The sequence below is a fragment of the Magnolia sinica genome, chromosome 12, assembly GCF_029962835.1.
Source record: "Magnolia sinica isolate HGM2019 chromosome 12, MsV1, whole genome shotgun sequence".
NCBI classification, from domain to species: Eukaryota; Viridiplantae; Streptophyta; class Magnoliopsida; order Magnoliales; family Magnoliaceae; genus Magnolia; species Magnolia sinica.
The window spans coordinates 82,481,413-82,504,441 of NC_080584.1; the positions used below are offsets into that span (position 1 = coordinate 82,481,413).

The following is a 23,029-nucleotide window of genomic DNA, read 5'->3' on the forward strand; positions in this document are numbered from 1 at the left end:
AATATAAAAAGGCAAATGATAGACAGTTCTACCTATACAAACACACTGCGCAGCACAAACTCAAAACTAACAAGCTATTGAAGCAGCTAAAAGCCATGTTTGGCCATGAATGCTTGGTGCAGTCACACGGTTGGGAAAATCAACCTAAGTTGTGCTGATTCAACACCTAAGTAATAATGTTACAGAGGCATTTTAATTACACATGGAATGTGCCATTGAATAGGTAGAACAATCAAGAATGCACTTGGCTTGTTACTGTTATACTCTTACAGTTGTACTTTCCTTCTTTTGCTGTCTCCTCTTTCATCATCATCATGGAAACCACCACCATCATCATCCTCATCGTGATCATCTTCTTCTGATTCAGATCCAAATTCAGATTCAGATTCAAGATCAGATTGCTCAATAAAAAAAGTTTGGAGAGGAGTCCTAATATTGAGATCATCCCATTCCAATGCATCCCACCACTTCCTACTCCCTCTGATTTTTTCAAAAGAAGGGAGGACACCAATAAAGTGAGGAAGCTTCTTCAGTTTCGGACAGTTTTCTACTACAATACTGACTAGAGAATTACACACCAGTACCCTCTTAGAAACGCTTCTTAATTCAGGTAAAAATCCCATCCGCAGTTCTTTTAACCTTGGGAGTGTGATGGTGTCCCTATCGGCCATCACTTCATCTTCTGCTATGATCTCCTCAACCTTATCACACATCCAAAGTCTAACATATTCAAGATTTTGGAGGTGTTGGAACAACCCAAAGGAAAATAAATTCTTGAGATTATGACAATGTTCGACCGTCATGGTTTTAAGACTTGGAAGGGTGCCAAACTGTGGGACACCTCTGTAGAGGGTCCTTAAATTGGGAAGGTTATAAAGTATCAACTCCTCCATAGTAGGCAATGTGTTCTTCTCCACCATCAAAATGCATTCCATCCCATCACAATCCACCACGCTACATTCTTTCAAGTTCCTCAAATGCGTTATGCATTGCATCTCCGACAAGCAGCCGATACCGTGACAGTTCTTAATGATCAGCTCGAGAGTATTATCAGGGAGCATTACGGAGTCCATTTCGTCAACAAGGTCACAGCCTAGGATTTGTACACTGTATTTCCGACTAAAAGAGGCCAGGGGTAGACAATTCAACACCCACCCTATATCAAAACGGAAGCTTTTCAGAGTTCGCCAATGACCGGATCTCATGTATCCAATGAAACTCGGCAAATCTACAAAGCTTATGGCAAGATTAGCCAAGTGTGTCGCACTTACGATCTCTTTGATGTCCGCTCCTCCCAACACATCTGACAATGGCCAACTACATCTGCTCTGGAACATCAAGAGGTCTTCAAGTAGAGGGAGCTTGTGTAGCACCCCAACTGGATATATTTCCAAATTCCTTGTGTAAGAGAGATCAAGGTGTTTTAGGTTAACCAACTCATCTATCCCTAGTGGCAATTCTTTGATAATGGTATATGAGAGGTCCAACACTCTTAATTCTTTGAGCTTTGCTAGATAAGGGACAATCTTTAGTCTCTCACAGTGATGAAATAATAGTTTCTGTACGTTCTTCAATTCAGAAATTGACTCTGGTAGGAACTCAATCTTTGTATGAGATAGATCAAGAACTGAAATCCTGTGTGCGCGCTCAAAGAGCACATGCGGTATATCATGTGATGGAGAGCTTTTTTTTGAGAATATCACAGAGGATTCAGGGACCAGAAAATCAACTATGGATGTGAATGCGTCCTCATTTACTTCATCCATGATCCCAATGCGCTCATCAAGCTCACAAGGAAAATCAATTGGGTTATTGGGATTCGAAGGGCCAAGCGATGCTAAAGGGAAGCAAGATAACGATAATTCCGTGCTTGGAATTTGCACGTCAGTAGATACTTTGGGTTCCATTGGGAAGTGCAGGAGTGTCTGCTGCTGCTGCTGCTGCTCCTGTTCTTTTACCAATGGCACTAGTGACATTAGACGGGTTGCTTGTTCACAAGTGTGCTTTCCTTGGTATGTGATATCAAGCATCGAGGGGTCGTCATGGGACCTGATCAGGACTGTCTTCAAGGCAGTGCATCCTCCTTCGTACCGATCACTACTTCGGTAGTAGCTCCTGCATGTGTAATAAGTATTAGAAAACCAATACACAACGGATGATAGAAGAAAACGATCAGATCTAGGCTCAACTTGAATAGTCGATTTCTCAAGATAGATTTGCTGCCATTTTTTCTGGAAATTCCAATAAATGCAAACAAAGGAAATCTGCAAATTGTCTTCAGGATACAATGAACTCTCAATACAATTTTCAACATGAAAATTTGCGCATTTAAGTGTAGAACAGATTTCTAGTTTTGACCCCGATATGCCTTAAGACGTTCAGAAAAAACTCAGTAAGAGATTAGATCGAGAGTAATTGCACAGAAGATGATATAATGTTAAGAATTAAGAGTCTATATTTCTGGATTATAGTATCCAGGATTTATATCAACTGAAAGGTTATGGATTTCTTCATGAAGAGGTGCTAAAGAGCCTCTTCAAGAAATCCATACCTATTCACAGCAAATAATTGTCTTTTCATGAAAGGACATGACTCTATGTCATATGACAGTTATTTCTGTACCCATTCAGACAAGAGCAGTTATCCAACAGAAAAAACTGAATCCACATCAGTGACACATGGCATAGGTGCCACATGTACAATCATGTCACAATTATTCTTAATCAACAAAGGTTATAAAATCATTAGGATAAACCCTCGTTCAATTCCAATTGTATCATAGCTAAAAAAGTTTGAACCATGTGCCAAAAAGATTATCTTTTTGCTCCTTGCGATAATGCGAAGTGCTAAGTGCGCCTAATAAAGCGCCCAAGAAGCCCTACAGCCTGCGCCACGTGTGCGCGCACCGTCCTTGAGGAGATTTGAACCTTGGTTGCATAAGCAAAAACCCCTTCTCTTACCAACGGTTATACACACTATTTATGAAAAGTTTAAATAATTAATATATTTATTTACTTTTAAAAAATAACTTTTATTTTTGAAATTTATTTTTATCTAAAAAATATAACAATAAGCTACAATCAGGAGGAGGAAGGTAAAAACTGGTATGTAACATTGTTGTTGTTTTTTTTTTTTTTTAGTTTTGATATTTGTTCAATTCATCACAATGGACTACAAGCTATGCCTTGATTAATGGAAGTAACATATGGCCTGTTTGGCATCCACTAACATATAAGGGAAGATTCTTTTATAAATACATCATCATCATCATAGCCTTGTCGTAGCATTACACGACCCCATATCTTGTCCTCCACATCGTATTTAAAGGATTTAGGGACATTTTTAAGCCATCCCCATGAATATAGGATTGTTAGAAGTCTCCATGTACATGTGCACAAGCGTGTGTCTGTGGGATTAGCATTGTTCCGAGTTTTAGAAAATTGATGTCATGGGACGCTGATTTTTTTTTTTTTTTTGGGTTAGCTTGTTAGTACACACCCATGTCAGTACACACACTCCATGTCATGGGACGCTGATTCAGGAGGCATAAATAATGAACATGATTAAGGAAAAACTTAAAATTCCACAATTCACACAGTTGGGAAATCATAGGCTTTTCATGGTTAAGCTTGAGAATGGTTCCACACTCAGAAAAAATAAAAAAAATAAAAAAAAAATCATTTTTTTAAGACTTTGGTCCTGGTGACTTTGGTCTTATGGCTATAGGATCGTTAGATCAAAGTCATGTTTGAGAGGAATGAGCAATCAAAGGTGGAAACCACATGGAGAAAGATCATCTTATCAAAGTAATTTTTTAGCGTGATGGATAATAATCAAACCTTTCTTGTTAATATAATTATAAATCATCCATTCCCTCCCAAAAAAAATCACTATGATATGCCCATTGCATTTACAAGCAGATACTTGTATTTCTGGCAATAACATAATTAGCTGCATGCTATAATTATTACTAGCTAACTAAATGGCCACTTTCAACACGAGAAAGCCATGGGTAACGTCCCATGTGAAAAGGAGACCAAAAAGTAAATATTAAGTAACTCCATTGGGCTAATAGTGACTTTTCAGGCATATTATAGAGTATTAACCAAAATTGCCGTGTTTTTGGTAAGTGTACCTCGTGTGGATCTAACACAAGGAATTGAGTCCTAGGCCTAGGATACTGGTGAAGAGAAGTATGCAAACTTATTATTGGCACAATTGGACTGAAAGAAGCTTGATTAGAAGAAGATGTAGTCTATTAGATCTAGGCTCAATCCTACCTAGGGTATGGTGTATAACTAGCCCCAGGTACATATGCATTGAATAAATTTATTTTAGACATGGAGAAATTATCATTTGAAGTGTGTATTATAAATCGGCCATAACTTTTGATCTGAGTATTGTTACAGGACGCACGACATATGAACTTTTATTATAACAAGCCATCTAGGGTCAATCGACCCACTTTGTAATCACGTCTGTCCATTTCATGAGAAAACACAAGCTTATAATTTAAACACAAAATTTTAGAGAAAATTCATTTTTCGTAATTCTAATTTTTTACCATATTTCTTTGTTTTTAGAGTTTTAGATTTTCATCTTTAAAAAAAAATGAAATTACTTGTAATCATGTTAGGACTCATCCAATAAAGACTTTTTTAGACCTTTTTTTTTTTTTGGCAAATTAGACTTTAGATGAGTTTTATTATTTTAGGTAAATTCCAATTAGTGTTAAAAATTTTCAATTAGATTTTTATTTATTAATGGTGCAATGGAGAAATCATACACATTAGATATTATTCAATAAAATGTTCAGATTTTCTCTCTTATTATTTCTTGTGTATTCAAGCTTTTAATCAGTTGAGGAAGATGGTGATCGTCCTCTTCACTTTTTATGCTCATTCATAGATCAGTTGTTATCCAAGTGCGGTTTTTTCTCGATTTGATGGCATCTAATGATGGTGCGAGTAACAATCTCATAGACAGTGCTTCAGAGAATAATTCTTTGACAATGACGGCGTTTGAAGTTTTCAATGGGAGAATCTATAAGCCATGCAAGGATTGTAGACAATGATCGACCATTTGCTGAAGGTGTTAGGACAAATATATGTTTGTAATAATGAGAAATATGAGATCGACAATGAAAGCTTGCAGTTATTATGTTCGTGGTTTGACATTGGTGATGAATCGCAGGCTACAACTCAATAATGGTAAATCGCAATGCCACCACATTGATAATGAAAAAGTTGCGGTACATGCTAAAGGAAGAGATAGATCTACAATGGAACAACATCCTTCGAACGGGATACACTATGAACCAACGAGTTTGTGATATGATCATAGATAGAAGGAGTAATGAGAACCTTTTGCCACGACCCACTAGAGTTTTATATCGAGCTGAAAGTTGAGCTTGTGAGGTTTCAAGGGGTGTCGTACATAAGTGCTCACGTAAGAAGGTGCGCAGGTGAGCATTCCTCTCTTTCTCTTTTTGTGTGTGTGTGTGTGTGTGTGTGTGTGTGGATCAAGAGTAATGCTCACCTCGGAACCAGTTCTCATGAGAACTTGTAAGCACTTTCAGAGAACTTATCTCACATGATGTGTATACGAAATCCGAACGGTTCACTAGATGAGTCACCTCATGAAACTCTACGGCCAAAACTTTTCCTGATCTAAAAATCTAATGGGCCATTGCAAAGTGAGAGGAAAATTCAAGGGAGGGATTTTCCTCTCACTTTGCTATGGGCCACCAGATTTCTAGATCAAGATAACTTTTGGACTTTAGGGGTTTCATGAGGTGATTCATTTAGTGGACCGTTAAGATTTTGTGCTCATGCCACAGATCAAAAAGTGCTCACGAGTTCTAGTGAGAACTAGTTCCTATACTCTCAAGTCCAATCGTAACTGGTTGTCTAGTCTAACCAACATAGAAATACATAAGCAAATGCAGAGGGAGAGAACGAAAATGAGTCCTCAGCTGGGTGGAACTCTCCATGGTGTTTATATGCAGTCCACCCTGACCACCATGTGCACCACTCAATGTTAGGCTCAGGACCCAAAAATCAAACTCGTTTATAATTAAGGGAACCACACAATCAGAAAAAGTGTACAAGTCAAAGCTTATCCTCCAAACTATTTCCCTTAGTTTGGTGCACCTAAATCACTAATCAGCATGTTTTTTTTTTTGGATGGGGGGAGGGCTCCAACACTGTGTTTTAAGTGTGGCATCTAATGGATGGAGTGGATTTAATCTAATAATCATGGAGGCCCTTATAAAAATCAAGGGTGGACACTCTCTCCCAACCATTTCTATTGTTGTCGCCCACTTGAATCACGAGTTAGCCTGATTTTTGTTTCTAGGCATAAAATGAGATGACACATCTAATGGTCGGTATATATCTCACATAAAAATCAAGAAAGAGTGTTTATAAGATTGTTCGGAAAAAAAATGAGAAGGTTTAAGGTCCAACTAGTTGGAATAGAGGTCAACGTCCAAGTAGAAATAACTTTCAACTTTCATGTATATGCAACATCCAACTCATGTGATAAGTTGACCCATCATGATCATTACCTTTTAAAAAACTAGGATGATCATTACCTTTTGTAAAACTAAGCAACATCCAACGACTATTGTGTTTCACTACCAATGTCTAGATGTTGTTTTATATGATGTGTAGATAGAACTGAACAATGCACTAGGCGAACCTCATGCAGGGCCAACCTTCAAAAAGGTTGGATGCATGTCACATGCATTTAATATTTTGAAGGTTATTGCATCGGTGAACTTAAAGCTGCCGAGTTGAATTTGACCCAAGTTTGGTTTGGCCTTGTTTATGTGACGCCTCCTATTCGAGCTTTACATGAGTTAAGCTTCGAGCCTATCTCTACTGTTGAGCTTGATTTGGTCCAGATTATATAAGCTTGAGTTTGGTTTGGTTTGATCGAAATATCTAAGCCAAGTTGAGCCGAACCGAACCAAGCTAGGTTCAAATGAGGGTCAGGAAATAGTGATCATTAAATGACTACCATTACAATTTTCCTAGGGTCTACCATAATGTTTATTCACCATCCAAACCGCTGATAGTGTCACATGAGTATTGATAAAGGTGATTGACCATGCGATACTTTTGTGTGGGTCACAAAAGTTTTTGATCAAGTTGATATTGACACTATCATGTGGTATGGCCCACCTGATATTTGGACCTACTTTATTTTTTGGCATATGAGCTGGAAAAATGGATGGGAAGCATGGATATGCATCACATACATTGAGGTGGGCCCACCACAGGAAAATAGTATTGATCCGAAACTTCTGTCTCCTAACAAGTTTGGATCCAGTCTCGTGATCTACCGGAGATTCGGATCTTCCTTATTTTTTTTTATCTCATACCATAAAATGAGCTGAAAATTTTGATGGATGGCCGGATAAAACACATATATATCATGGTGGAGCCCACGGAGCTTTGACACCAACTACGTGGTGGGTGTTGAGGTCACCAACTAATTCAAATCCCGCCTTAGTGTACCGAGTAAAATTTGTGGGCCTGCCGTCTTGTATATGTATTATCCACGCCATTCATTTGTTTTTACATATCATTTTAGGACATGATCTAAAATTGAATCATAAGCTCAAGTGGACCAACCCACAAGAAAACAATGTGCATTTATGTATACGTGTATTGTCCACACCATCCATCCGTTTTTATATATCATTTTAGGACATGATCCCAAAATTGAATCATATCCAAAGCTCAAGTGGATCATACCACATGAAACAGTGTGGGTACAATCTATAAGCATAAACAGTTTTGGAATCCTTTACTAAAAATTGAGACATCTTGGCTTGGTACAAAAGAAAAGAAACAATATCCAATTTTATAAGAAGCAAAGCTTTGTGATTTTCAGTTCTCAAGCATGTAATTTTAGAATGTGTAATAATTTCAATAGTCTATGGATAAAGGGCACTTTTGGATGCACTTCTGAATTTAATTGCAAATATTAGTTTATAAAGTGGAAACAACCAAATCATAATTTCTTCACAATCTGCATGCACCAAGGGATAGGGCTTCAACTCACATTTACGTTACTTTCAAGTTGGAGTTGAAACATCCATAGACATAATTTGAGAGCCTCTTCCTCATTATGGGTGCTAAGAAACATCAATAATTTGTGATATTTCATCTAAGTAAGCTGAATGTTCACAAATAAACTCACTTGTGCATCCAAACACAGACTATATATCCAAGGAATTTCTCACCTTGGAAATCTACTTCCAGTGATCTCTTTCTGCCCATGTTTTCTCCAGATATAGCCATCATCTGGTGGGTCTGTCTCTGAGCAAACAACACGCATTTGTTTTGTCTCCATTGATGGCTTCCGTCTACAACAAAGACTCCGCAAATTAGATATGAGGAAACTACAAGGGCCTATTTAGTAGACACCTAAAAATAAGTTCATCTCATTTTAGTTAATCGTTATTTATTGTCTTAGAGATCATGGTTGTTGATTGTCAAGATTATTTTTTATCCTTGCCAAAAAGAAATATAATCCCTAACCCAAGAAGTTGATGATGCAAGAACTCGATTGACTAAAGAATGAATATAGTCCCTAAATACAAGACAGAGTCCTCAAAGACAACTTTCTTTACAGAAGATGCCAGTATTATAGAAAATGCTGCTAGTGCACAGATCACTTGGTATCATGTGAGACAACTTGCTCCTCAAAATAGAAAGGAGCTGGGAGAGATTCATCAAAACCCGGCTGCGAACAAGAGGCATGACCTTTCAAAAGAATCAAATTCAAAGTCCCTATCCAACAAAGGAGGAGGTCGCAGCCACGGAGAAAAGAGCTTTCTAAGAAACTCATGTACATATGTGCCAGCATGGTATGATAGGTCCAAGATCCAATCCATCTGCTAGAACAACACCACTGTATTGACACTCCATCAAGTTGATTCACTGTTCAGGTGGGCCACAGCTTGTAAAAAGAAAAAATTTATATACAAAAACTTGGATGAAGGTTTCCACCCCATCCACCTATTTCCAATATTGAGGCCTTTTTTTATTGGGAAAACATGTACAAGGTCAGAAAAACCTGATGGATGGATTTTGGATATCTAGCACATGTGGTGCGTACATGAGATTTATTGGACATGGGTGTGCACTTAGCAAAGCAGATGATCTCTATATAAATACTTGTGGTTAACGCACAATGAGATGAACTCATTTTCAGTCGTCCACAAACCATGCCCTGTCATATTAAGGGAATTTACGAGATCTACATAATTAATATGGAATTTACATTGGTTCCAATCATGTGGTCTACTTAAATCATGGATGGGGGTGCATGAGGTGATGCGCCTGATGATATTGGTGGATTTTACATAAATATCAATGGGACCAACTTAAGCAACCAACCCATTTACTCACATGCTTGTCTAACCCACTGTTGAAGAAGTACATTGGAAGGCAGTGAAAAGATAATTCTATTGATTAATGAAATAACTTTTTAAAAACCTATTGGAAAAAAGTATAGGAATGTTAATCACATATTGATGTAGTATTCCTTCTAAAATTCTCTAATTTAAAAGTTCTACAAAATTTTGAAAGAAGCTTCATTTGAAAACTTTTTGTATAGCGAATTTTAGCCTAGGACCACATTTATTACCGTTTGCCGCCAAATGGCCAACTTCATATTGCTGTTGTATTTTAGTATTTATTTTACACCATATATTGGATCCGGAGACGGGTACGAGCCAAACACCATCCAACGTTACTTGTCCAAGCCGTGTACCACCCACGTGAAAATAGGATTGGTGCAAAGCTCAAGTGGGCCGCAGGATAAGGAAACAACGGGGATTCAACGCTCACCGTTGAAACATTTGTATCCAACATAAATTTTGTGATAAATCCACACCGTCCATCGATTTTGCCATCTCACTTTAGGGCATGGCCCAAAAATAAGGCCAATGGGAAGCTCAATTGGTCCAAAAGAACAGGAAACAAGGGGAATTGAACTCTGGCCGTTCAAACATTCGTGGGCCCACCTTGATGTATACCTAAATACACATTATTCATCTGTTTTGCCACCTCATTCTAAGGCATGAGGCCGAAAATGAGGCCGATCTGAAGCTCAAGTTGACCATACGATAGGGAAGAGTGGGATTGAACTCCAACTGTTGAAAAAACTTGGGACCGTCTCAGGCCTATTTTGAGCTTTAGATCTGCCTTATTTTTTAAACCATGCTCTAAAATTATTTGAAAAAACAGATGAACGTGGTGGATTTCTCACAAACATCAAGATAAGCCCCAAGGACAGTCGTACTTGATTGGCAAGTCAACCAACATCTATCAACTCTGGGAGACGGACGGTCGGCGGTATTTAAGCTGAGAAGGCGAGGGTTGTACGAATGTGGGTGGGCCCTAATGATGTTTATAAAAATCCACTCCGTTTTTACGTCTCATTTTAGCCATGTAAATGAAAACGAAGCCGATCCAAAGCTTAAGTGGGCCAAACGAATGGGAAACAATGGCCATTGAACGGCTGACGTTAAAACATTAGTGGGCGGCAGAATGTTTTTGAGAAATCCACTCCGTCCATCTTTTTCATCAGAACATTTTAGAGTATAAGACAAAAAATAAGTAAGATCTGAAGCTCCAAGTAGGCTACGGTAGCAGTGGGATTGAGCGTCCACGGTTGAAACTAATTGGGGTCATCTCGGCCCACTTTGAGCTTTGCATCAGCGTCGTTTTTTGGCCCATTGCCAAAAATCATCTAATATCAAACAGATAGACAGGGTGGATTTCTCAGAAACATGAAGGTGGGTCCCATGAATAGTAGGAGTTAGGTCGGCAAGTCAAGTAACCAGTTAATACCGTAGACAGAGGGTCAGTGGATATATAACTTAGGGGAAATGGCCAAAGGTCCATGCATGCCCGACCATAGGTGGAACCAGCGTGATGTTTGTAACAAATCTATATCGTTTTTCCTCTTATTTTTAGATCATGGACTAAAAAATCAGAGTCTGATCAAAAGGTTAAGTGGGCCAAACGAGCTAGAAACAGTGAGGATTGGACACTTAACGTTGAAAAATTCGTAGGCCACACGAGGTTTTTGAGAAATCCATGTCATCCATCTGTTTCGCTGGATGATTTTAGGGCATGGGCGCAAAATTGAGGAAGATCCTAAGCCTAAGTGGGCTATACGACAAGAAACAGTAGAATTGAAAGTCAAGTTCAAACATTTTGATCATTTTGAGCTAGAAATTATTGTTGGATTTGGGAAATAGTTTAAATGTGGGATGTTTTTAGTCCATATACAAAAAGACAGGCAGCCACATGTAAATATCTATTTTAATACATTTCAGCGTACCTTTTCTGGCAGTGTACAAGATTACCCATATCGTTGGAGGCCTGATTAGAATCCTCGCTTTGTAGGCTTTTATTGATGGAAAGGGTGGAGCTTGAGCTGGCTTTCGGACCTGTCAGCGGCAGCTCTACCTCTTGGCCGCTCGATTTCAGGATGGAAAGAGCATTAGTTAAGGAAGATTGGATCTTTTTAACTAACAATCCTGCAGGAGAAGACATGTCGAGATGGATCGGAAGTTCCTTTGCAGACTCTAATCCTTCAATTACCTCGTTGACCAGCAGTTTATGCTCCCAATCTCTGGCTTTCTCCATTTCTTAAATCCGAAAGTGCAGCAACAGAGATGAAATGATCAGATCTGATGATCAGGATCTAGTGCAGTGAGGAACGGTGGAAGGCCTGCTGGAATAAATGGCAGATAGCGGTGCTGCGGGTGGTGGTGATGGATTAGATCAGCGGCCAAAGGAAAGATGATATTCCGTGATCTCCCTGTATGACGGTGGAGGCGGCGATTTAATTTCTGTTTGGAGTCTGCGGCTGCCGCCGGTGATGAGAGAGAAGATAGGGTGGGAAATGGAAAGGGAAAACAATTCTTGAGAAATGAGTTCTTCAAAACATTGATTTGTAGAACGGGAAAAAAGAAATTTAAAGAAGAGTAAACCCAAAACAGAAATATAAAATATTAAGAAATTTTCAAATCGTGATATGTTAAGGGTGCGTTTGGATGCGCCAAGTATCTTGGAAATTTCATCACGTTTCGTTAGGAGCGCGTATCGTATGTGTTGAAGGCACGAGAAAATTCAGCGCTGTCACTTCGCATTGATAACAGGTAACAAATCACTCGGATTTTCTCTTCCCATAACAGATCAAGTACTATACAACCCAACTTGTGTGGAACATCTCTGAGGCACCACCACGATTTTTGTGTTAGATCCCCACCGCCCAAAAACTTTTGCAGATCATTCTAGAAGATGAACCCAAAAGGCACATCCAAAGCTCAAGTGAACCACACTATAGAAAGCAGCATTGATCGAACGACTACCATTAAAACCCTACTAGGGTCAACTTTCAAGTTTATTAGCTATATAACCTTTTCATAAAGTGACACCAACCTGGATGAAGGTAAAACATAAATATTAATTTGAACAAAGCCTTATCTGGCCTTCATAAGTTTTCAATGGAAGGCCTCTATTTCTCACGATTTCCTTTCCTATAGTATGGCTCACCTGAGCTTTGGATTTGGCTCTTTTTTTTTTTTTGGTGTAATTCCCTGAAAAGGTTGTGTAAAAATATATGGATGATATGAATCTAATACAGACTCATGAGGCCATGGATATATCACATGTAACTCTTAGAGTTTTATTCTCTTTAAGCAACGAAATTTTTTTCACTAGTGAAATTTATGTAGGCCTTACAACGACGTATTTCTTAAATCCAAAACATTCATCCATTTTATGATATAATCCTAGAAACCAGGCAGGTCAAAAGCCAAAGTAGACTACAGTACAAGAAATAGGAGTAATTGACGCTATGCCTAAAACTTTTCAGGGTTGCATAAGGCTCAACAATATGATATTTGTGTTTTACCTTTATCCATTAGGTGTGACCTTATAATCTTATGGTTAGGTTAGATGTGAAATAAGCCTCACATTGGCTGTGTTTGCTTTATGTGGTGTGATCCACTTGAGCTTTGAATGTACCTCATTTTTAGTCTTATGCTTTAGAATTATCTCTAAAAATCAATGGATGGTATGTATGTAATGCACTCAATGTATTTGGGAAAGAGAAATTTGGCATATTCTATGAGCCGGAGTCATCCCAAATGACTCTGGACCAATGAGAAGAGATGGCAGTGGAAGTTCTTGTGCCTTTGCCACACTATCGTGCTCGGCGGGAATCTAGACCCACTAAGCTGCAACATGGAAGTGCTTATTTAAGAGACCCTTGTTCAAGGGCCGGTTGGTTGTGGCTGTTTTTTGCTTCTTGGTTTGTTGTGGATGTTGTAAAGCACACATGGACAGGGCCTAGCATTTTTTATATATTCAGCAACAAAGTTACATGTGATGAACTTTCACTTTTTTATATATGAACAAGTGGCTAATAAAATGAAAACCTATTACTTTTAAATTATTATTTTTTAATTGCCTCTTATTTTCAGGCAAGACTTTCTGACGCTTGGAAAATGACAAACTTGCTCTCTTCCCAAGTAAATAACCATATTTTTATCGTATTCTATATCTAATGCACATTTCAACGTGTTTTCACAGGGTTTCAAACGTGTTTATTGTCCTTTGCGTGTGTGCAGTGTTTAATAAGCTGTGTCATTGTTGCAGACGTAGCCTAAGTAGACTAGATCCAAACCATTAATCTGTTTATGATCGTGGGGCTCATTGCCTTCTTTCCCCCCAAAAAAAAAATCTATGCCAACCACCATTTTCCTCATATAAATTAATGAATTGAGCACATAAATGATCCATATGTGAAGCATAAGTAAGCCACACGGCAGATAACAGTGCATGTTGAACCCAAGCCTTCCAAACCATCATAGAGCAACAAAATTTTAGATCAGGGGTAAAAATCAGTGTTACGGAATAACAATCTGAATAGTTGAGAATATCATTTCAATGGTTTGAATGGCCTAAAAATATCAAAACTAGGCTATTGATAGTTTCAATGGTAAACCATAAACCCACTTTTTCCTGTTGTGGGATCTACTTTTGCATTAGATTAGCCTGGAATTTGGGCCCCCACGGTTACATGAGATGGCGAAAGTGGTAGACGAATTGAATTTGTGATAAGTATTAGGAAAGTGGGGCCCACCAAAATTAAGATTGCATAAAAAAGTGATGTCTTGACTGTGTGGTGGTGGATGGTGTTCCTAACAAGAGGGTCGTTAATAATTTCCTCCTATTATTTTAGGCCTTGGCTCAAAAGAGATCAAGAGCTGAAGCTTAGCTGGGCCACATGGTAGATAAGAGTGCATTGAACGTAGGCCCTTCAAATTGTCATGGGCCCACAAACAATTTAGATAAGAGGCAAATACCTGTAATCAAATTTAGCCCACTGGAAAATGACATTTTGAATGGTTAAAAATGTTATTTCAATGGTTTGGATGGCCTAATAATACCAAAACTAGACCATATATTAATTGTTTCAACGGTAGTATGACATACCCACATTTTCCTATTGCGACACCTACCTTTGCATTGAATCTGCTTAGGCCCATGCCCTAAATTAAGATGGTAAAAATGGTGGATGGTTCGGATTTAAGGAAAGTATTACAAAGGTGGGCCCTACCAAAAATAATGGTTGCATGAAAACGTGACTCCTTGGACTTGTGTAAGATACTGGTGTGAAATGGTCTTGCATAGGGGTCAACACGAACCGAGCTAGCTCGGTTAGCTTGCTCGACTTGACTCAAAAAAGCTCGATTTGACTCAGTTTGAGCTGAGTTGAGCTGATTTTTTGAGATAGAAAATGAGTTCAAGTTGGCCCCAGCTCGACTCGACTCGGATTAAACCCAACTCAAATCGAACTCGGATCGAACTAGTTCGGTGACTCGGTTACTTTGATATTGATGTTGCTCACCAAGTTTTAGATGAAATGACTCAACGAAGTGTGGCTGGTGGCAAGGAAAGTATGTATGTGAAACAAATACCATTTTTTTTTCTTGATTTTTATGTTGCTTAGAAGTTGTTTGATAAAATACCTGTAAAACCACTGCTTTTGTTTTATATATAGTGAGATTTTAAAGGTGTAGTCCATGTGTTTATGAAAATGCTGCACATGTGAACTCGGCTCAAACTATCCTGAGCTGTCGACCGAATCGAGCTGGCCAATCAGGCTCTAGGACTGAGCCGAGCTGAGTTTGAACTAGGGTTAGCTAGTGGCCGAGCCGGGTCGAGCTGAGGATAGCTCGACTTGGTTCGACTTGATGTACACCCCTAGCCTTGCCTCACCATGTTCTTTGCAATTTTTGAGCTATTCACCATTTTCCTTATATGATTTTAGGGCTTGCGTAAAATGACCCCGATGGAAAGCCCAAGTAGGCCACATGATAGATAACATATATATTGAACCCAAGCTATTTAAGCTGTCATGATGACACAAAAATTTTACATAAGGGAAAAAATTCAGAGGTTACGTTCAAAACATTCGAAATGCCATTCTAAACCGTTTGGAATGCCATCTCAACATTTTGAATGGCCTAAAAGCATTAAAAATGAACCAAACCTAACATAGAGAGGGACCTCATAAGGTCGATCACTGTCTTCCTTAGGGATATTTACTCCGAATCCATGGATCTCTTAGGACTCCTCGTAAAGCTTTCCAGAATCAGGAGAGATAAAAGTATAAATAATTTCTAATAAATTCGAAATAAATTGATTAATAATTTAAAAAATGAAATTACAATCCTTTAAATAATGAGCTCAAACTTCAATTAGGCCTTATTTAGTTCATCTTTGCTATGAAAGTGTTTGCGACCCACTCTACATCAAAACAATTGATAGTTTCAATGATAATAAGCTACAACCCACTTTTTCCTGCCATGGGACCCACATGTGCATTGAATCTTTTGAATTTTGGGCCCATGCCTAAAATGAGATGGTGAAAATAGTGGATGGCTCAGATTTGCGACAAGTATAACAAAAGTTAGCACCACGTTATTTTGTGGACTTCTTTGAGTACTTGAAAGAAAAGTTTTCCCTTGGAAAAGGTAAGGCCTGTTTGGATTTACGTATACTATTGTGTTGCATTGTGTCCATCTATTGTTGAAGTATATGTTCGAAAAAAATCGATATACATCTACATTTGCAGAGGACATGTGAGTGTTTGGATTAGATTGCTTGTTGGGCAAGTATACAAATGTGTCCAAGTAGTCAATGTTTGGATACAACGTGTATGTAGAGGTGGGCATGTTAGACCTGATCCGGTAGATCCGACCCGACTCAGTACCATTCCGAATAGAACCGACGGCCTAGATCGGCCCTGATCGAGTCTGTCCATACATATCCGATCATTTTTCGGGTCGGATTCGGATAGTGGTGTATCCGGACAGAACCGATCCGAAAACCCGGACCGAAATGGTCCGAACCGACCCGACCCGACTCGGGATGTAAATATCCCCATATCTTTGGCTTTTCGTTTGGCGCCAAAAAAACCCACCTAATATACACTTGAGCCCCCAACTCTATCTCTCTCTATCTCTCTTTATCTCTGTTTTTCTCTCTTTCTCTCTCCCTTTCTGTTGAAGAAGAAGGTAAGAAAAAAACTAGTTAAATATCCTACGGTAGATCAAATACCTTTCTTTCTGCAGTTGAGTTTCAGAGATTTCTCTATTGGAGAGATATACACTGAGATACGATGGATAGCTGTGTACGGGAGAGAGAAAGAGAAAGACAGATGCAGCAGACATTGATCGAAGAAGGTTGGCATACGGCTGTTTACAGGTGTGATGGTCAGACCCAGAGACGGAAGCGGACGTTAGCAAGTTCTGTGGGTCTAATCACGAGGTATGTGTTATATCCAAACCGTACATCCATTTGGCAATATCTTATTAAGGCTTGAGACAAGAATAAGATAGATTAACTATTAAGTGGACCACACTACGGAAAGCAGCGGGGGATTGAACGTCTACCATTGAAACCCTTGTTGGGTTCACAGAAGTTTTGGATCAACATGAAATTAGTTTTTCCACTTCATTCAGGTCTTTGTGACCTTATGAACAGATTGGATGGAAAATAAACATTATAGTGGGCCTACAAATTGTTTAACGGTGAAAATCATCATTTCCGCTACTATTTATGGTGTGGTCCAGATGATCTTTGGATCCGATTCATTTTTTTGGATAATGCTTTAAAATGATCTCTAAAAATAGATGAACGGTATAGATATAATAAATACATCACTGTGGGGCCATGTAACTTTGATCTCCTTTGAACCGTTCGTACAACTCGGAGCTCAAGGACCGTCAGTGCTCGTCTTCGCACGACACGTACCTAAAGCAGCTGTATAGCTGGCGTGAGCTATAAGACCATAGGCAGTACTTCTCGCTTTGCGTACCGAGTTACTCGTATACTCTTATCGTACTGAGTAAACTCAGTTGGGCCCACCATGAATGCATGCAGTTCATCCACGCCGTCCATTCGTTTTGCCAGATTATTTTATGGGTTCAACCCAAAATTGATGCATACACAAAGCTCAAGTGGACCATACCACTGGAAAAAGTGGAAGTATTGATTTCAACCGTTGAAAATTTTTTAAGGCCCTTAATGATGTTTATTTGTCATCCAACCTGTTCATAAGATCACAAAGACATGGATGAAGGGAAAACACATATATCAGCTTGATCTAAACCCTATGTTGTCCCTAAGAATTTTTCAACGGTAGATGTTCAATTCACACTGTTTCCGGTGGTGTGGTCCATTTGAGGTTTGGATATACTCCATTTTTGGGATAATGCCCTAAAATTATGTTTCAAAAGAGATGGACGGAGTGGATACAATGCATGAATGCCACTGGGTCCCACTGAGTTTACTCAGTATGCTTACCGTACTGACTACGCAATCCGCTTCCCTTCATATAAAGCTTCTTCAGGAAGCTTTCGCAATGAGATATTTTATCCTATTGGGTAAACTACGTGGGACCGTCTTAAATTTTTTTTGGTTTATCCACACCGTCCATTAGTTTTTTCAGATCATTTGAGGGGTTGATGCTAAATTTTAAGTATATCTAATAATCAAGTAGATCACACCATAAGAAATAGTGAGAATAAGGATTTACACACCGTTGAAAAAATGGACGATCGAACCTCGCCCAATCCGATCCGACTCAGTTTTCCTGACCGAGTCAGAATCCGATTGGTTCAGACTAGTAGGGATTCGGATCTGTTCGAGTTAGATGACTCGAATCCGGTACCGGATCTGCTCGAGTTCGGTTCAGGCTCTGCAGATTTCGATCAGGGTCGGGTTGGACTGAATCCAATCCGACTCAGTCCGATGCCCAACTCTACGTGTATGGGCTATGTAGTGTATATACCTTTTATATTGAAGCCGAAACGCATTGCCTCTTCCCACTGCCTTGCTTCGATGGGTTTATGGTCAATGCTATGTGGGCCGCACAATGATGTCCATGAGCCATCCATGTCGTCCATCTATTTTACACTCGTCAGATCGTGAATGAATAAGCCCTTGTAGCCAAACCATCCCGTACGTCCGCCCATCCATGATAGGGCTCAGATAGCATCCATCATCACCCATGGATTGAGGTGAATGACCCAATCCGATTCGGCTGCCAGCATCTACTACTTGTGGGACCCATCAGGATATGGCCCAGTGCTTTATTCCGTACAAACTCAATTAAACGAACATATTTTTCAGAAGTTGACAAATCGCAAGAAAATAGAAAGAGTGAGTGTTTAACATTACAAGTTGTAGAAACAAAGAAAATTTGATCGGACTGTCGATCCAATCTAAAACTGAGTTGAAACAGTTCAAATGTAAGTGCAAAAAAATAATAATTTCTTCATCCAACCTTTCTATGATCCAACAGGCCAACATAGCTTCAAAAGTCTAGGATTCAATCAAAAATCATAATCTCCCCTTCCACACATAAACAAAGATGAAATGAACTAACTAATAGCCGCATATAAAATTAATAAACCAAGCAGCAAATTGATGAACAGATGCACTCTCACTTGCTGGCCTCTTTCACCAGCATCTGCCATCCTTTCTATCCTTTCTGGTCTTCCTTCATACACGCCCTGATTATTAAACTGCTGATACATGCATGCCTCTGTCGGAGCACTTACACTCCAGGCAGTCCTCGTCGTCGTCGCCGCACGAGGTGATTCACGAATGTTGTCACCATCGGGTGTCCTCCTTACTGCTCCATGGATGTCGATGACCTAAATGATACAGAAAGAAGTCACATGTTCTGTTCTTACCAGACGATGAAAGCTGTAACAAGCTTGGGGAGGATGAAAGTAAGGTATGAAACATAACAATCAGGTAACCTTATGCTAATTCCACGCAGTGATGACCTCATCGTAGGTCCTGAAGGACTGGTGTCTACATCCAAACAGAGGTATATACGCAGACCGTATACACCCACTCAAACATGGGCTACCGGAGTTCGAAGAGGCTGGTGTGACCTATCTCCTGAATTGAGTCATTTTTTCAGGAGAGAAGCGAACCGATACGGATTCAGGAAGGAGGACATCAGTTCCTGAACGATCTGCTTTTCAGATATCACTATGGGAAAAGGAAATACCAGATTGTCCCCTTCCAACTCTCCGAAACAAGTTTCGCCTGTGATATGAATAACAAACCATTGAAAGAGATTCAGAGGAGGTGAATGACCGCATGCAATTAGGGGTGTACACGAACCGAGCTAGCTCAGATAGCTCGCTCGACTCAACTCAAAAAAGCTCGATTCGACTCAATTCGAAGCTGAGTTTGAGCCGAGTCCAGCTGATTTTTTGAGCTCGAAAATGAGTTAAAGTCGAGTTCGAGTAGGCCCGAGCTTGACTCGACTCGAATTGAATCTAGCTCGAATCGAACTCGGATCGAACGACTCTGGTGACTCGGTTACTTTGTCATTGATGTTGCTCACCAATTGTTTGATAAAATGACTCAACGAAAACCACTGCCTCTCTTTGTAAAACAATGAGTTTTTTAAGTTGCAATTAAGGTGTTTGTGGAAATGCCTCAATGGCGAATTCGGCTCGATCTTGGCTCGAACTCAGCCTGAGTTGCTGACCGAACCGAGCCAAGCTGGCCAGTCAGGCTCAAGGACCGAGCCGAGCCGAGCCGAGTTCAAGCTGAGGTTAGCCAGTGTTCGAGCCGAGTCGAGCTGAGGCCAGCTTGACTTGGTCTGACTCAATGTACACCCCTACATGCAATAGAAGGCGAACGATGAGGAGAGGTGAGGGAGTAGCATGCAATGGTCGTCCATAGATACAGCTTTCCCGTCCTGAATTTCTTACCCAATACTGCATCATGAGTGCACTGCATGCACTGATCGATACAGTCACCTTTAACAATACTGCACTGCCATCTGCGAGTCTTCATTCCGTGACATATTCGCAGGGATGGTAGACCTTGAATTTCAACTCCGTATCAAACATGGTATATGGTCTATTTCGACATTTAATACGATACAAATCAATTTCGACCGTCAATCCATAATTTTGTCAATACGAAATACTCTGCGGAATGTGTACAGGAGACCCACGGTTAGCGGTTCAAGGGCTAACAATGCAAACAAAAGCTCATTTCGAAGAAATAATTTAAAAGTAATAGCGCCTCTATCCTTAGACCAAAACAGAGACAGCTTATTGAAAAAATCACTAAAAATAAAGGTACAACCAAAAAAATAGTTGAAATACAGAAAAGAAACAGACCGCTTGAATTTTAAATCATAGTGAAGACTCTGAAGTCGGGTCGAAGAGAATTGAAATTGTACATGCAAGTGAGAGCGGGGTGGGTGTTACCAGGGTAACACTTTAGTGGGTATTCCCCTTATCATGGTCCACCTTGATATATGGGATGTATATTCGGGAGTGGATTTCCAGGCTGTGTGGAGCCCAAAGATATGTCAGTGACAAATCCACTCCGTCCATCTGTTTTGAAAGAGCACGATGGGACATGATTCTAAAAATCAGTCAGATCCAAAACTCATGTGGGGGCACTCCACACGAAATAGTGGGGATTGAATTCTCGGGATGACAAGTTTTTTTTATCAAGATGCTATTTGTTCCTACAGTATATATGAGTGGTAATAACCCTACGAACTGTTTAATGGCATATAAACATCTTGGACAGCTCTAGGAACATTTCAACAGCGGATGTTTCTGTTCCTACTGTTTCATTATTGTAGCCTGCCTGAGTTTTGGATCTGCCTGATTTTTAGAACCATGTGCTATTGTAGACTTTCAAAACAGATGGACGGAGTAGATTTATCACAGACATTTCTGTGGGCCCCACATAGTCCTGGGCACAGCTACTTCTATGTGCCTAGAGTCGCAGGCAATCCGGTTCCTGTATATCCACGCGGTCCCGTCTGTTTGGACGCGGATTTCCTGGGAAAGCCTTTGGCGGGAGGTTCCTCCGCTGGGTGGGGGCCACATAGATTTTTTTTAGAAATCCATCCTATCCATCCGTTTTTCGAGATCATTTTAGAATACGAAACTAAAAATGAGATGTATCCAACACTAAAGTAGACCACATGATAAGAAACAGTCGGAATTCAATGATCACCGTTGAAGCGGTCTTATGGCCATAAAGTTTTGTATCAGGCTGTAGTTCTAATGTTTTCACTTCATCCCATTGGGAATGAGCTTATAAACGGTGTGGATAGCATATAAACATCAAGGTGGAGCCCAGGAAGGTTTCAACGGTAAGAATTTCTTTCCCCAATTTTCCCTCTAGTGTGACATACTTGAGTTTTTTATCCACCTCATTGACATCCTAAAATGAGATAGTAAAACAGATGGACGGAATGGATTTCTCACATACATTGTAGTGGGCCCCACCCAGCATCCTTGCGCAGGGACTTTCTGCGAAAGTCTTTGACAGGAAATCCGCGTCCCGTCAGTTTATCCTGCTCGTTTAAGGGTTGGGCACCACAACAACGTTGAAATTTCAGAGTTCGAACAGTCGTACACGGACCGGCAACCTTTCCAACCACCGTCTTATTCAGCGCATCAAACACCCAAGTTTGTGGGACTCAGATGAGCTATTTTTCATTGTTCTCACTGATATTCCCAACCTACGTTCTCTGAGGGATGATCTTTTTGTATGGATGGTGAATAGAATGCTTGTCAGCTGATGGACGGAGTAGATTTTACATACAGGAAGTGAAGGCCCAGTAGAACTTGGGTGTTTTAGGCAGTGTGTAAAACAGGTGTTGTAGAAAATTCTGTCCAACTGTGGATATGGAATCCATTCCATCCATCAGCTCCTTATGCTAAGCCCTGGGCCAAAATTAGAGAAATCCAGCACTCAGATAAGACACATAACAGGGACAATGGGGGATGGGACGCCAACCATAGGTTTGCATGTGAGTCTGTAATGATATTTATCTTTCATGAAACTTGTTTCACTTGGTGTGCTTGATCAAATGAAGGGACTATACACGAGTCGGCCTGATTCAAAATCTTAAGTGGGTTACAATGGGTAAATGTTGACTGCATGCCTATCCATTGAAATCTTTCTTATTATTTGTTGGGCCTACTAAGATGTGGTAATTGAGACATGCAGCCATCCATTGTGTACATGTTCCACTTGGATAAGGGGTCATGCCAAATTTCAAGGCATTTTGAAACTCAGGTGGGCCCACCAAGTATCAAACATGATTTCACATGGTTTCGTATGATTGGCTAAGTTTTAGATCAAATTTTTAGATATCCCACAACCTAGAGGGCACTCACCAAATGTATGGGGTAGATGTCTGAGACTCTGTTGAAATGGGTGTCTTTAATTTATGCTGAGACAGGGTCTTTGTTTGAATCGAACCCTGGTTGAATTCAATAGAGAAAATCTTTGAAATTCTGACTTACTAGCTGATTAGTCTTTTTTGGGTTCTTTGATGTTATTGAGGGTGGCTTCAAGTTGTCAATGGTTGTCAATCATATCAAAGATCCTATGGACAGAATGCGTAAGTTTGT

At 39.8% G+C, this 23,029-nt stretch overlaps 1 protein-coding gene across 1 annotated transcript; it reads right to left on the minus strand.

Moving 5' to 3' along the window:
• Positions 1 to 91: 91 nt before the first annotated feature.
• On the minus strand, positions 92 to 12,009 carry LOC131220687 (disease resistance protein At4g27190-like). Its single transcript, XM_058215463.1, has 3 exons — positions 11,368 to 12,009; positions 8,255 to 8,377; positions 92 to 2,115 (listed from the first exon to the last, which is right to left on the minus strand). Exons 1-3 carry the CDS (start codon positions 11,673 to 11,675, stop codon positions 267 to 269), a joined length of 2,280 nt encoding a protein of 759 aa, XP_058071446.1. The 5' UTR covers positions 11,676 to 12,009; the 3' UTR covers positions 92 to 266.
• Positions 12,010 to 23,029: the final 11,020 nt, after the last annotated feature.